This window comes from Entelurus aequoreus, linkage group LG10 (genome assembly GCF_033978785.1).
Source record: "Entelurus aequoreus isolate RoL-2023_Sb linkage group LG10, RoL_Eaeq_v1.1, whole genome shotgun sequence".
Lineage (NCBI taxonomy): Eukaryota > Metazoa > Chordata > Actinopteri > Syngnathiformes > Syngnathidae > Entelurus > Entelurus aequoreus.
In genome coordinates, this window is record NC_084740.1 from 80,511,928 (window position 1) to 80,527,590 (window position 15,663).

Below are 15,663 nucleotides of genomic sequence, written 5' to 3' on the forward strand. Positions count from 1 at the left end.
AGCAAGTATAATAAAGTGGGGAGGGGTGTTGTGGTTAGGGTGGTATTAAAATCATTGACTCAAGTGGCACCAAGTATAATAAAGTGGGGAGGGGTGTTGTGGTTAGGGTGGTATTAAAATCATTGATTCAAGTGGCAGCAAGTATAATAAAGTGGGGAGGGGTGTTGTGGTTAGGGTGGTATTAAAATCATTGATTCAAGTGGCAGCAAGTATAATAAAGTGGGGAGGGGTGTTGTGGTTAGGGTGGTATTAAAATCAGTGACTCAAGTGGCACCAAGTATAATAAAGTGGGGAGGGGTGTTGTGGTTAGGGTGGTATTAAAATCATTGATTCAAGTGGCAGCAAGTATAATAAAGTGGGGAGGGGTGTTGTGGTTAGGCTGGTATTAAAATCATTGATTCAAGTGGCAGCAAGTATAATAAAGTGGGGAGGGGTGTTGTGGTTTGGCTGGTATTAAAATCATTGATTCAAGTGGCAGCAAGTATAATAAAGTGGGGAGGGGTGTTGTGGTTAGGGTGGTATTAAAATCATTGATTCAAGTGGCACCAAGTATAATAAAGTGGGGAGGGGTGTTGTGGTTAGGGTGGTATTAAAATCATTGATTCAAGTGGCAGCAAGTATAATAAAGTGGGGAGGGGTGTTGTGGTTAGGGTGGTATTAAAATCATTGACTCAAGTGGCAGCAAGTATAATAAAGTGGGGAGGGGTGTTGTGGTTAGGGTGGTATTAAAATCATTGATTCAAGTGGCAGCAAGTATAATAAAGTGGGGAGGGGTGTTGTAGTTAGGGTGGTATTAAAATCATTGACTCAAGTGGCACCAAGTATAATAAAGTGGGGAGGGGTGTTGTGGTTAGGGTGGTATTAAAATCATTGATTCAAGTGGCAGCAAGTATAATAAAGTGGGGAGGGGTGTTGTGGTTAGGGTGGTATTAAAATCATTGATTCAAGTGGCAGCAAGTATAATAAAGTGGGGAGGGGTGTTGTGGTTAGGCTGGTATTAAAATCATTGATTCAAGTGGCAGCAAGTATAATAAAGTGGGGAGGGGTGTTGTGGTTAGGGTGGTATTAAAATCATTGATTCAAGTGGCAGCAAGTATAATAAAGTGGGGAGGGGTGTTGTGGTTAGGGTGGTATTAAAATCATTGATTCAAGTGGCAGCAAGTACCTTTGTGCCATGGCTCAGTAGTACTTTTGTTACCTTCCTCTGACACTTGTTAAGTTGTGTTACCTTCCTCTGACACTTGTTAAGTTGTGTTACCTTCCTCTGACACTTGTTAAGTTGTGTTACCTTCCTCTGACACTTGTTAAGTTGTGTTACCTTCCTCTGACACTTGTTAAGTTGTGTTACCTTCCTCCGACACTTGTTAAGTTGTGTTACCTTCCTCTGACACTAAAGAATGCACTTCTCACCTTTAGGGTTGAAAACATGTTTGGTTGAATAATTTACAGTAGTTAACTTCTTTTTACACTTGTATGACCATTACAAACACATTTATTATCAAAGTTTAAGAATTTGGTGTATAATGGGGTTTTTTTGGCTTCTTCTTACACTTGTATGACCATTACAAATGTATGTATCATCAAAGTTTAAAAATTTGGTGTATAAAGGGTTTTTTTTGGCTTCTTTTTACACTTGTATGACCATTACAAACATTTATTATCAAAGTTTAAGAATTTGGTGTATAAAGGTTTTTTTTGGCTTCTTTTTACACTTGTATGACCATTACAAACAAATGTATTATCAAAGTTTGAGAATTTGGAGTATGATTTTTATTGTAATTATTTTAAGCTTCTTTTTACACTTGTACGACCATTACAAACACATTTATTATCAAAGTTTGAGAATATGGAGTATGATTTTTATTAAAAAAAATTATTATTATTATTTCACTTGTACAACAATTACAAACATTTAATATCAAAAGTTTAAGAACATGGTGTATAATGTTTGTTTGTTTTTTAGCTTCTTTTTACACTTGTATGACCATTACAAATACATTTATCATCAAAGTTACATTTGAGATCATAGTGTATGATGGTTTTTTATTGTATTTTTATTTGCTTCTTTTTACACTTGTACGACCATTACAAAGACATTTATTATCAAAGTTTAAGAATTTGGTGTATAATGGGGTTTTTTGGCTTCTTTTTACACTTGTATGACCATTACAAACGCATTCATTATCAAAGTTTAAGAATTTGGTGTATAATGTTTATTTTTAGCTTCTTTTTACACTTGTATGACCATTGCAAACACATTTATTATCAAAGTTTGAGAATATGGAGTATGATTTTTTTTTTTTTTTTAGATTACTTTTTCACTTGTACAACAATTACAAACATTTAATATTAAAAGTTTAAGAACATGGTGTATAATGTTTTTTTAGCTTCTTTTAAAAGGGACAAGCGGTAGGAAATGGATGGACTTGTACGACCATTGCAAACAAATGTATTATCAAAGTTTGAGAATTTGGAGTATGATTTTTATAGTTATATTTTTTTTAGCTTCCTTTTACACTTGTGTGACCATTACAAACACATTTATTATGAGAATATGGAGTATGATTTTAATTTTTTTTTTAGATTATTTTTTCACTTGTACGACAATTACAAACATTTAATATCAAAAGTTTAAGAATATGGTGTATAATGGTTTTTTTTTAGCTTCTTTTTACACTTGTATGACCATTACAAACGCATTTATTATCAAAGTTTAAGAATTTGGTGTATAATGGGGTTTTTTGGCTTCTTTTTACACTTGTATGACCGTTACAAACACATTTATTATCAAAGTTTAAGAATTTGGTGTATAATGGGGTTTTTTGGCTTCTTTTTACACTTGTATGACCGTTACAAACGCATTTATTATCAAAGTTTAAGAATTTGGTGTATAATGTTTATTTTTTTTACACTTGTATGACCATTGCAAACAAATGTATTATCAAAGTTTGAGAATTTGGAGTATGATTTTTATAGTAATATTTTTTTTAGCTTCCTTTTACACTTGTATGACCAATACAAACACATTTATTATCAAAGTTTGAGAATTTGGAGTATGATTTTTTATTGTAATATTTTTTTTAGCTTCTTTTTACGCTTGTACGACCATTACAAACACATTTATTATCAAAGTTTGAGAATATGGAGTATGATTTTTATTTTTTTTAAATCATTTTTTCACTTGTACGACAATTAGAAACATTTTATATCAAAGTTTAAGAATATGGTGAAAAATGATTTTTTTTTTTTTTAGCTTCTTTTTACACTTGTATGACCATTGCAAACAAATGTATTATCAAAGTTTGAGAATTTGGAGTATGATTTTTATTGTAATATTTTTTTAAGCTTCTTTTTACACTTGTATGACCATTGCAAACACATTTATTATCAAAGTTTGAGAATTTGGAGTATAATTTTTATAGTTATATATTTTTTTAGCTTCCTTTTACACTTGTGTGACCATTACAAACACATTTATTATGAGAATATGGAGAATGATTTTAATTTTTTTTTTAGATTATTTTTTCACTTGTACGACAATTACAAACATTTAATATAAAAAGTTTAAGAATATGGTGTATAATGGGGTTTTTTTAGCTTCTTTTTACACTTGTACGACCATTACAAACACATGTGTTGTCAAAGTTTAAGAATTTGGTTAGTTTTCTACTTGTGAGTGTTGATGACACAACAGTTGATATTCTAGTTTCAAGCATGTTTTACTCAATATAGCTCATCAAATCTCAGCAACAAGCTGTAATATCTTACTGAGATCATTTATTAAAACAAGTAAAACACTCTAACATAAAATCTCACCTAGAGGGGGGGGGGGTCACCCACATATGTGGTCCTCTCCAAGGTTTCTCATAGTCATTCACATCGACGTCCCACTGGGGTTTTGAGTTTTTCCTTGCCCGTATGTGGGCTCTGTACCGCGGATGTGGTTGTGGCTTGTGCAGCCCTTTGAGACACTTGCGATTCAGGGCTATATAAATAAACATTGATTGATTGATTGATTGATCGACATTGCTGTCGCAGGCTAGCCCCTTTTCAGGCGCGCGCACACACCTCGTTAAAAAGATATTTCTCTCCGGGATCCAACGTCGGTACTGAAGTGTGCTTTCCTCCATCCTCTCCGTGCCACGGATCGCCCCACCTGCGAGCGGGCATAAATCACCACATGATTATGACGGACAGTCCAAGCGGGTAAAAGGTGCGAGGAGTACAAGGAGAGCACTTCATAAGCGCCTACCATCCCATCTTTTATTAATGTCACTCCCTGGGAAGTCTCAGGGTTGGTTTTTTCCCCCCCTCTCCCTCTCTCCCTCCCTCTCTCAGTCAGAATGGCTAATGAAGATGTCGACGGGGCCCGATGAATCCATCCCTTTAATACCCCACATATTTTATGATAATGAAAAGGTATTCAAAGAATGATTATGATAAAAGCGCCTTACCCTTCTTTCCCCCCGATGATGCGTCGGCACAGCTGTGCGGCGGCAGCAGCAGGCGCCGCGTGAAAAGGATCCCCTGCCAAAAAGTAAAAAAGGGATCCACAAAAAACAAAAAAAAAGTGCAGAGTGAAGGTTTGCTACATCATTACGCCGCGTGACCGACTCTAATAATACTATAATAATACCAGGGATGCTTGAATGTCACCATTTGATCCTATTCTGGCTGCATTTGCTCCATAGCATGAAGCCTTTTGACAAAGGTGACCTTTACACTTGGAAAAAAAAGGCTTTCTATTACATTCCAAGCAGACGCACATCGCTAGAGTGGATGAAAATGGGAGAAAATATTCCGCAAATAGTCTTGGTGAAGTTACCGCCATGAGATAAAAGACATTTTGGCAGTTTTTGACATCATGCAAGCGTAAAAAGAAGCATTGCGTTGCATCATGAATTTTTTGTAGCACCCATAAAAGTGTAAAATGAAGTTAAATACGTTTTACGTAATTGAAAAACAATAAAAATGTGATCTCAATTTCAGCTTCAACAAATGTTGGCTGTTTAAAGTAATAATAAAACAGCCTTGCAAGTGTAAAAGGAAGCTATCTTCTTGTAGTCGAAAAATGTAAAAACAATTCTCAAATGTGGGACATGACATTTTGAAAGTAGTGTGTCATTTAAACAAAAGTTTGGCGTAAAATGTAGACGTAAAAACCCGGCATTACCATTTTTCAGGTAACATTCTTTGCATGAAAGTGTAAAAAGAAGTTAACCACTGTTAAAGCAATTTGAAAACAATGAAAAGGAGTGATTAAATGTAGCTTTAAATAGTGACAGAAATGTTTTTTTTTTTAAATGTTTTTTAAGTAACATTAAAAACATATTGACAGGCATGCAAATGTAAAAAGAAGCTAAAATGTAAACAATATAAAACCCAGTGTTACATGTTTTAGGTAACATTTTAGCACTCTTTGCATAAAAATAAGTTAAAAACAAAAAGTGAGTTCTTAACTTTAGCTTTAAATAGAAACCGACATGCGGTTTTTAAAGTATTAATTTTAAAAATTAACAGTGATGCAAGTGTAAAAAGAAGCTAACTTCTAGTAATCAAGAAAAGTAAAAATAGCAAATCTCATCAATATCTTTTTTCAGTACCAATTGAGCATGTATGAAAGTGTAGAAAGACTTAAGTTAACTGCTGTTTACGTACTTGCACAACAATACAAATGTGATCTCAACTTCAGCTTCAACAAATGTTGGCTGTTTAAAGTAATAATAAAACAGCCTTGCAAGTGTAAAAGGAAGCTATCTTCTTGTAGTCGAAAAATGTAAAAACAATTCTCAAATGTGGCACATGACATTTTGAAAGTAGCGTGTCATTTAAACAAAAGTTTGGCGTAAAATGTAGACATAAAAACCCGGCATTACCATTTTTCAGGTAACATTCTTTGCATGAAAGTGTAAAAAGAAGTTAACCACTGTTAAAGCAATTTGAAAACAATGAAAAGGAGTGATTAAATGTAGCTTTAAATAGTGACAGAAATGTTTTTTTTTTAATGTTTTTTAAGTAACATTAAAAACATATTGACAGGCATGCAAATGTAAAAAGAAGCTAACTTGTAGTAATTGTAAAATGTAAACAATATAAAACCCAGTGTTACATGTTTTAGGTAACATTTTAGCATTCTTTGCATAAAAGCTTAAAAATAAGTTTAAAAGTATTTTTTTTAAGTAATTGCAAAACAACAAATTGAGTTCTTAACTTTAGCTTTAAATAGAAACCGACATGCGGTTTTTAAAGTATTATTTTTAAAAATTAACAGTGATGCAAGTGTAAAAAGAAGCTAACTTCGAGTAATCGTAAAAAGTAAAAATAGCAAATCTCATCATTATCTTTTTTCAGTACCAATTGAGCATGTATGAAAGTGTACAAAGACTTAAGTTAACTGCTGTTTACGTACTTGCACAACGATACAAATGTGATCTCAACTTCAGCTTCAACAAATGTTGGCTGTTTAAAGTAATAATAAAACAGCCTTGCAAGTGTAAAAGGAAGCTATCTTCTTGTAGTCGAAAAATGTAAAAACAATTCTCAAATGTGGGACATGACATTTTGAAAGTAGCGTGTCATTTAAAAAATGTAAACACCCAAACATATGTTTCTTTTTGCAAGTTTGTCCTTAAATAAAAAGACAACTTGTCTTTAATAGGTCATCACGGACTATAAAGCTGCCCCTCGTCTATTAAAGACAAGTTGTCTTGTATGTTCACTATTTTATTTAAGGACAAACTTGCACAAAGAAACATATGTTTAATGTACACTAAGATGTTTTTTGTTCAAATAAAGGCAATAATGCAATTTTTTGGTCCCATTTATTTAGAAAAGTACCGAAAACATTTTTGGTACCGGTATCAGGACAACACTACTCCTGGTGCTTATTTTGGGTAGGTCATTAAAAAAAAACCAATGCCAATGGATTTCAACTAGAGATGTCCGATAATATCGGTCTGCCGATATTATCGGCCGATAAATGCGTTAAAATGTAATATTGGAAATTATCGGTATCGTTTTTTTTATTATCAGTATCGTTTTTTGTTTTTTTGTTTTTTTTATTAAATCCACATAAAAAACACAAGATACACTTACAATTAGTGCACCAACCCAAAAAACCTCCCTCCCCCATTTACACTCATTCACACAAAAGGGTTGTTTCTTTCTGTTATTAATATTCTGCTTCCTACATTATATATCAATATATATCAATACAGTCTGCAAGGGATACAGTCCGTAAGCACACATGATTGTGCGTGCTGCTGCTCCACTAATGTGAAGTGAAGTGAAGTGAATTACATTTATATAGCGCTTTTTCTCAAGTGACTCAAAGCGCTTTACATTGTGAAACCCAATATCTAAGTTACATTTAAACCAGTGTGGGTGGCACTGGGAGCAGGTGGGTAAAGTGTCTTGCCCAAGGACACAACGGCAGTGACTAGGATGGCGGAAGCGGGGATCGAACCTGCAACCCTCAAGTTGCTGGCACGGCCGCTCTACCAACCGAGCTATACCGTCCCTAATAATACGAACCTTTAACAGTTAATTTTACAAATTTTCATTAATTACTAGTTTCTATGTAACTGTTTTTATATTGTTTTACTTTCTTTTTTATTCAAGAAAATGTTTTTAATTTATCTTATTTTATTTGATTAATTTTTTTAAAAAGTACCTTATCTTCACCATACCTGGTTGTCCAAATTAGGCATAATAATGTGTTAATTCCACGACTGTATATATCGGTTGATATCGGTATCGGTTGATATCGGTATCGGTAATTAAAGAGTTGGACAATATCGGATATCGGCAAAAAGCCATTATCGGACATCCCTAATTCCAACCAATATACAACACTCATATCGTGGTACAATTTTCCGCCATATTGCTCAGCCCGAGCTCACGCTGTAGTTTTAAGGCTGAAAGGGCGTTTTCCTGTAGTGCGACAGGTGGTCGCTCCACAACGTTGTTTATGTTCCGACCTATTCCGCCTCAGTTCTCGCCCCCCCCCCCCCCCCCCCCGAGGTATTATTGTTCAAACTATGTTTCTACACAGAACGTTTGCACTGGCTGGACGACGCAACGTGTTCCATCTTTGTTTCTCTTTCAAGCCAGTAAGCCCCGCCCCCCCCGCTTGATTCGATTATCCTAATTAAAAGGCACGTCCTCGGATTTGAGTCCATATGGTCTCCCTCCTGCCGTGGCTTCCATATTTAGGAGATCAAACGTCCAATAAGACGCGAGGAGCATCAAAGAGACAAAGTGTTGCATTGTACTGTAAGAGCAAACAAAAGCCGCTTCAAAAGTTCCCCCGCGAGCTGAAGGAAGCAGGTGAAAAAATAGAAGTGTATTGACCTTTAACCCCGGGTGCACGCTTGTTGACTGATGTTTCACACTAAGGTCGCCTGATCTGTCTCTGTGTGTGTTGTCCCCAGGGGACGCCATCCCCGGTCGCCCCCTTCTCTGCTCTTTGAAGCGGCTGTGTTTTCATGAAGAGTTCTGTCTGGTCTGACCTCTTGTCTCCTTTAAAGACAAACACCTTTCTCCCATTAGGCGGAGGCTGCAGGGTGGCATCATCATCAGCCCCTGGACAACAAAGAAGGGCAACTCAGCAGACCTCCGCCCAGGCCCCCCGAAAATTCCGACTCGGGAGGAATGTTGTCTTCAACGTTCATGCATCACCGGGTACGACATTTGGAGGGGGGGGGAATGTGGAAAAATGTCCACATCGTGTGGAAGCTTCCTTGGTACAAAGCTCCGTAGAAATGAGTACTTCCAACAAACACATTTCTACTAAGAACAAGCCGTTCAAAAACGTCAATTGGGTCTTGTGTTTGTTAGTTAAGTACTATCACGGTAGTAGGGTTGTGCAAAATATATAATACAGGCCAAAAGTTTGGACACACCTTCATATTTAATGTGTTTTCTTTATTTTCATGACTATTTACATTGTAGATTGTCACATCAAAACTATGAATGAACACATGTGGAGTTATGTACTTAACAAAAAAAGGTGAAATAACGGAAAACTTGTTTTATATTCTAGTTTCTTCAAAATAGCCACCCTTTGCTCTGATTACTGCTTTGCACACTCTTGGCATTCTCTGCGTGAGCTTCAAGAGGTAGTCACCTGAAATGGTTTTGACTTCACAGTGACAATCTACAATGTAAATAGTCATGAAAATAAAGAAAACACATTGAATGAGAAGGTGTGTCCAAACTTGGCCTGTACTGTACATATATATAAATATATATATATATATATATATATATATATATATATATATATATATATATACACTACCGTTCAAAAGTTTGGGGTCACATGTAAATGTCCTTATTTTTGAAGGAAAAGCACTGTACTTTGCAATGAAGATAACTTTAAACTAGTCTTAACTTGAAAGAAATACACTCTATACATTGCTAATGTGGTAAATGACTATTCTAGCTGCAAATGTCTGCTTTTTGGTGCAATATCTACATAGGTGTATAGAGGCCCATTTCCAGCAACTATCACTCCAGTGTTCTAATGGTACAATGTGTTTGCTCATTGGCTCAGAAGGCTAATTGATGATTAGAAAACCCTTGTGCAATCATGTTCACACATCTGAAAACAGTTTAGCTCGTTACAGAAGCTACAAAACGGACCTTCCTTTGAGCAGATTGAGTTTCTGGAGCATCACATTTGTGGGGTCAATTAAACGCTCAAAATGGCCAGAAAAAGAGAACTTTCATCTGAAACTCGACAGTCTATTCTTGTTCTTAGAAATGAAGGCTATTCCACTAAATTGTTTGGGTGACCCCAAACTTTTGAACGGTAGTGTATGTACTTAACAAAAAAAAGGTGAAATAACTGAAAACATGTTTTATATTCTAGCTTCTTCAAAATAGCCACCCTTTGCTCTTATTACTTTTTTGCACACTCATGGCATTCTCTGGATAAGCTTCAAGAGGTAGTCACCTGAAATGGTTTTCACTTCACAGGTGTGCTTGAAGCTCATGGAGAGAATGCCAAGAGTGTGCAAAGCAGTAATCAGAGCAAAGGGTGGCTATTTTGAAGAAACTAGAATATAAAACAAGTTTCAGTTATTTCACCTTTTTTGGTTAAGTACATAACTCCACATGTGTTCATTCATAGTTTGGATGTGACAATCTACAATGTAAATAGTCATTAAAATAAAGAAAACACATTGAATGAGAAAGTGTCCAAACTACGTAAAACCTAAAACTACAGAACGGATCACAAAAGTGAAAAAAATTAAACAAGCAGGCGACTTTTCGGGTTACAGTTGACGCGAGATGAATTCAAATAAATTAATATAATTGTGTGTTTATCCCGATCTTCACTAAGTGTTTTCCAGCTTCTTCCTTGATGAAGTTGACAATGTTTTTAATCATTTTGGTGGAAATATGCAGTTTTTACGTAGCTAAGAAATAACAAAAAATATGAAATAATTGAATTGATACTGTAGTTAAAAATAATGAAACTGTTATTGAAATGAAATAGGAAAAAACCTTTATCAAAATGGAAGAAAGACACAATTGTTGTCTGGTCCAGTTACTAAGACACATTTTGACCCACTAACACACTGAAGGTGATCCACATAAAAGTGTGACCCGTGTAAAGAACATCAAGTAAGTACTGCGTTCTTCCGGTGGAAGTCAATCGATCCGTCACATTGTAGCCATGAGGACGATAAAAGAGGAACATGTTTGACACGGAGGTGAAAAGGTCAGCCCAAATAAACCCGACAAGAAGAATTCTTTCTAGTCCCAGCTGAGACAACAGCGTGCGGAGTCCCGACGAGTTCCACATGGTCTTCAAACGGGGCGACAACAAAAACCGAGGACGACGACACGGCGGCGTGAACGCCCGGGTGTCCCGCTCGCACCTGCGCCCCGTGCGAGACGTGAAATGTAATTAGGAGACCTCCGACGCGAGGCCACAAACAGTGCGGCGGCCTTGTGTGGTGTCAGTGAACGGAGTGTGGAGGAAAAGTGTTTGATGGTGGCAGCAGGCTAACCCTCAGGGCGCGTGGCGTTTGCGCTGGTCCAGTTTGCGCCGCAGCATGTTGTAGTTGTCCCGCGTCCCCGGGGATTGGGGGTCCAACTTGAGAGACAGCTCGTAGTGCTTCTCCGCCAGCTCCAGCTTTCCCCAGCGATGGTACAGCACAGCTCGAAGAGACAACATTTGCTTATTTAGCACCTTCACGCATTTATTTTTTTTGCAACAAAATGTTCTCAGGAGAATTTTAGTAGGAAATCCAACAAAAAGTTGGGATTTGTGATGGAACATGTTATCCTAACACAGGGGTGTCCACACTATTTCCAGCGAGGACTGCAGAAATAAAAATGTAGGATGTGGGGGCCACTTTGATACATTTTGTACATTAAAGGCCTACTGAAAGCCACTACTAGCGACCACGCAGTCTGATAGTTTATATATCAATGATGAAATCTTAACATTGCAACACATGCCAATACGGCCGGGTTAACTTATAAAGTGACTTTTAAAACTTCCCGGGAAATATCCGGCTGAAACGTCGCGGTATGATGACGTATGCGCGTGACGAAGTCCAAGTAACGGAAGTTATGGTACCCCGTAGAATCCTATACAAAAAGCTCTGTTTTCATTTCATAATTCCACAGTATTCTGGACATCTTTTGCAATTTGTTTAATGAACAATGAAGGCTGCAAAGAAGACAGTTGTAGGTGGGATCGGTGTATTAGCAGCGGACTACAGCAACACAACCAGGAGGACTTTGTTGGAGCCCTAGCCGCGCTAGCCGCGCTAGCCGCGCTAGCCGCGCTAGCCGCGCTAGCCGCCGACCTCACCTTGACTTCCTACGTCTCCGGGCCGCCAAACGCATCGGGTGAAGTCCTTCGTCCTTCTGCCGATCGCTGGAACGCAGGTGAGCACGGGTGTTGATGAGTAGATGAGGGCTGGCTGGCGTAGGTGGAGAGCTAATGTTTTTAGCATAGCTCTGTGAGGTCCCGTTGCTAAGTTAGCTTCAATGGCGTCGTTAGCACAGCATTGTTAACCTTCGCCAGCCTGGAAAGCATTAACCGTGTATTTACATGTCCACGGTTTAATAGTATTGTTGATTTTCTATCTATCCTTCCAGTCAGGGATTTATTTTTTTGTTTCTATATGCAGTTAAAGCATGATGCTATCACGTTAGCTTGTAGCTTAAGCATTTCGCCGATGTATTGTCGTGGAGATAAAAGGCACTGAATGTCCATTTCGCGTTCTCGACTCATTTTCAAGAGGATATAGTATCCCAGGTGGTTTAAAATACAAATCCGTGATCCACAATAAAAAAAGGAGAGAGTGTGGAATCCAATGAGCCAGCTTGTACCTAAGTTACGGTCAGAGCGAAAAAAGATACGTCCATCACTGCCTCTCAAGTCCTTCACTGTAACGTTCCTCATCTACGAATCTTTCATCCTCGCTCAAATTAATGGGGTAATCGTCACTTTCTCAGTCCGAATCTCTCTCGCTCCATTGTAAACAACGGGGAATTGTGAGGAATACTAGCTCCTGTGACGTCACGCTACTTCCGCTACAGGCAAGGCTTTTTTTTATCAGCGAGCAAAAGTTGCGAACTTTATCGTCGATTTTCTCTACTAAATCCTTTCAGCAAAAATATGGCAATATCGCGAAATGATCAAGTATGACACATAGAATGGATCTGCTATTCCCCTTTAAATTTAAAAAAATCATTTCAGTAGGCCTTTAAAGATACTAAAACCAACATATGCTAAACCGGGGGTCGGCAACCCGCGGCTCTAGAGCCGCATGCGGCTCTTTAGCGCCGCCCTAGTGGCTCTCTGGAGATTTTTCAAAAATGTATGAAGAATGGAAAAAGATGAGGGGAAAAAAAATCTATTTTTTTGTTTTAGTATGGTTTCTGTATGAGGACAAACATGACACAAACCTCCCTAATTGTTATAAATCACAATGTTTATATTAAACATGCTTCACTGATTCGAGTATTTGGCGAGCGCCGTTTTGTCCTACTAATTTTGGCCGTCCTTGAACTCACCTTAGTTTGTTTACATGTATAACTTTCTCCGACTTTCTAGGACGTGTTTTATGCCACTTCTTTTTCTGTCTCATTTTGTCCACCACACTTTTAACGTTGTGCGTGAGTGCACAAAGGTGAGTTTTGTTGATGTTATTGACTTGTGTGGAGTGCTAATCAGACATATTTGGTCACTGCATGACTGCAAGCTAATCGATGCTAACATGCTATTTAGGCTAGCGATATGTACATATTGCATCATTATGCCTCATTTGTAGCTATATTTGAGCTCATTTAGTTTCCTTTAAGTCCTCTTAATTAAATGTATATCTCATGACACATGTAATATGGCTTTTAATTTTTTGCGGCTCCAGACAGATTTGTTTTTGTAATTTTGTTCCAATATGGCTCTTTCAACATTTTGGGTTGCCGACCCCTGTGCTAAACTATCTGAACCAAACATACAGATTTGTTATTGGTAACTAATAGGGGTGTAACGGTACCCAAAAATGTCAGTTCGGTACATACCTCGGTTTAGAGGTCACGGTTCGGTTCATTTTCGGTACAGTAAGAAAACAACAAAATATACATTTTTGGGTTACCGTATTTTCCGCACCATAAGCCGCACCTAAAAACCACAATTTTTCTAGTAATTAAGCATATTTTATGTAAGAAATTAAGCATTTATAAGCATAACAATGGCTTAATGAACTAAAAAATACCAATACTACAGTAGTATTGCCCACTAGACATGACTAAAACAATTAGACAGTGCTGTTCAGCACCGGATGGTCTTTTCGTATATTTTAGTGAAAACATTTACAAAAAGGTCAACATGGTAGGCAAAAGCTGCTACACAACAGCTAAGCACACAATATCGTGTCCTTAACAATAAATATAACAATATTGCAGTCTAAAACACAACATTTTTCAATGTAAACAATAATCAAATAATTATAGTTACATATTACTTACACATCCAAAGTCTCCGAGGCAAAAATGTATCCAGTAACAAACGTGTCCGCATCATTGACTTGACCTTAAAGTAAGGAATTCTTGTGGCTACTAGGTGTCAACAATTACCACTCCACTTCAATTTAAAGACAGCATAAGTCCATTGCATATGGTTAATAACAAATACACTACCGTTCAAAAGTTTGGGGTCACATTGAAATGTCCTTTTTTTGAAGGAAAAGCACTGTACTTTTCAATGAAGATAACTTTAAACTAACTTAACTTTAAAGAAAATACACTCTATACATTGCTAATGTGGTAAATGACTATTCTAGCTGCAAATGTCTGGTTTTTGGTGCAATATCTACATAGGTGTATAGAGGCCCATTTCCAGCAACTATCACTCCAGTGTTCTAATGGTACAATGTGTTTGCTCATTGGCTCAGAAGGCTAATTGATGATTAGAAAACCCTTGTGCAATCATGTTCACACATCTGAAAACAGTTTAGCTCGTTACAGAAGCTACAAAACTGACCTTCCTTTGAGCAGATTGAGTTTCTGGAGCATCACATTTGTGGGGTCAATTAAACGCTCAAAATGGCCAGAAAAAGAGAACTTTCATCTGAAACTCGACAGTCTATTCTTGTTCTTAGAAATGAAGGCTATTCCACTAAATTGTTTGGGTGACCCCAAACTTTTGAACGGTAGTGTACGTTAGTGTTTTTCATTTCACTTGATCGAGCCTTTTCTAGCATTCTACACTACAAAATCACGTATTTATGAGGAAGTATGAAAGCGGTATCGTCAATACTCAGTACTAAAAAACATTGCGTCGGGACACCCCTTGATTTGATGGCATATCATTTCCATAGACAAAAAAAAGAATGCTACTTTACTCATTTTACAAGTGATTAGTGTTAAAGAACCCAAGTCACCTAAGTTTCCATGGCAACCAGCTGCATTTGGGTTGATGCGGAGCGCGCGGAGGAAGAAGCCCTCTGACTCCTGAGGACCAAAAAAAAAAAAAGCTCATATACTGTATACAGAAAGTGGGATATTCCTTTTTTTTTAGGAAACTAAAATCAAGATGCATGTTAAATGAACGCTGGGCTTAGCTTACTTTGTACTTCTCCAGCTTCCCCAGGACGTTGGCCAGAGAGAACATTATGGTGTGGTCGTTTGGGAGGAGCCTCAGAGCCTCGCGGCCAATCAGCTCCGCCTGACCCAGGTTACCTGGAGGAAAGGAACGGAGCTTTAATTGGATGAATTTGATACTGAACATACAAATGGTTTTCCTCCATACTGTATACCAGGGGTCACCAACCTTTTTGAAAGCAAGAGCTACTTCTTGGGTACTGATTAATGCGAAGGGCTACCAGTTTGATACACACTTAAATAAATTGCCAGAAATAGCCAATTTGCTCAATTTACCTTTAACTCTATGTTATTATTCATAATTAATGATATTTACACTTAATTGAACAGTATAAAAGAGGAGAAAACACGAAAAAAATGACAATTAAATTTTGAAACATAGTTTATCTTCAATTTCGACTCTTTAAAATTCAAAATTCAACTGAAAAAAAGAAGAAAAAAAACTAGCTAATTCGAATCTTTTTGAAAAAATTAAAAAAAAGAATTTATGGAACATCATTAGTAATTTTTCCTGATTAAGATTAATTTTAG

General features: G+C 37.0%; 2 protein-coding genes across 11 annotated transcripts in view; both read right to left on the bottom strand.

Moving 5' to 3' along the window:
• Positions 1 to 15,663, bottom strand: part of nalcn (sodium leak channel, non-selective) — a 453,873-nt gene that overhangs the window by 97,111 nt on the left and 341,099 nt on the right. The window lies entirely within an intron of this gene.
• Positions 10,486 to 15,663, bottom strand: part of LOC133658130 (protein O-mannosyl-transferase TMTC4-like) — a 68,512-nt gene continuing 63,334 nt past the window's right edge. For 3 of the 7 annotated variants that reach the window (XM_062059768.1, XM_062059770.1, XM_062059771.1), the window contains 3 exons: positions 15,098 to 15,210; positions 14,913 to 14,982; positions 10,490 to 11,172 (listed from right to left, as the gene is read on the bottom strand). In XM_062059768.1, the coding sequence (XP_061915752.1) occupies positions 11,024 to 11,172; positions 14,913 to 14,982; positions 15,098 to 15,210 (332 nt within the window). In that variant the 3' untranslated portion in view covers positions 10,490 to 11,023. Of the gene's footprint in view, positions 11,173 to 14,912; positions 14,983 to 15,097; positions 15,211 to 15,663 lie in introns of all 7 variants that reach the window. The other 4 variants (XM_062059774.1, XM_062059775.1, XM_062059772.1 and 1 more) reach the window with 4 other exon arrangements.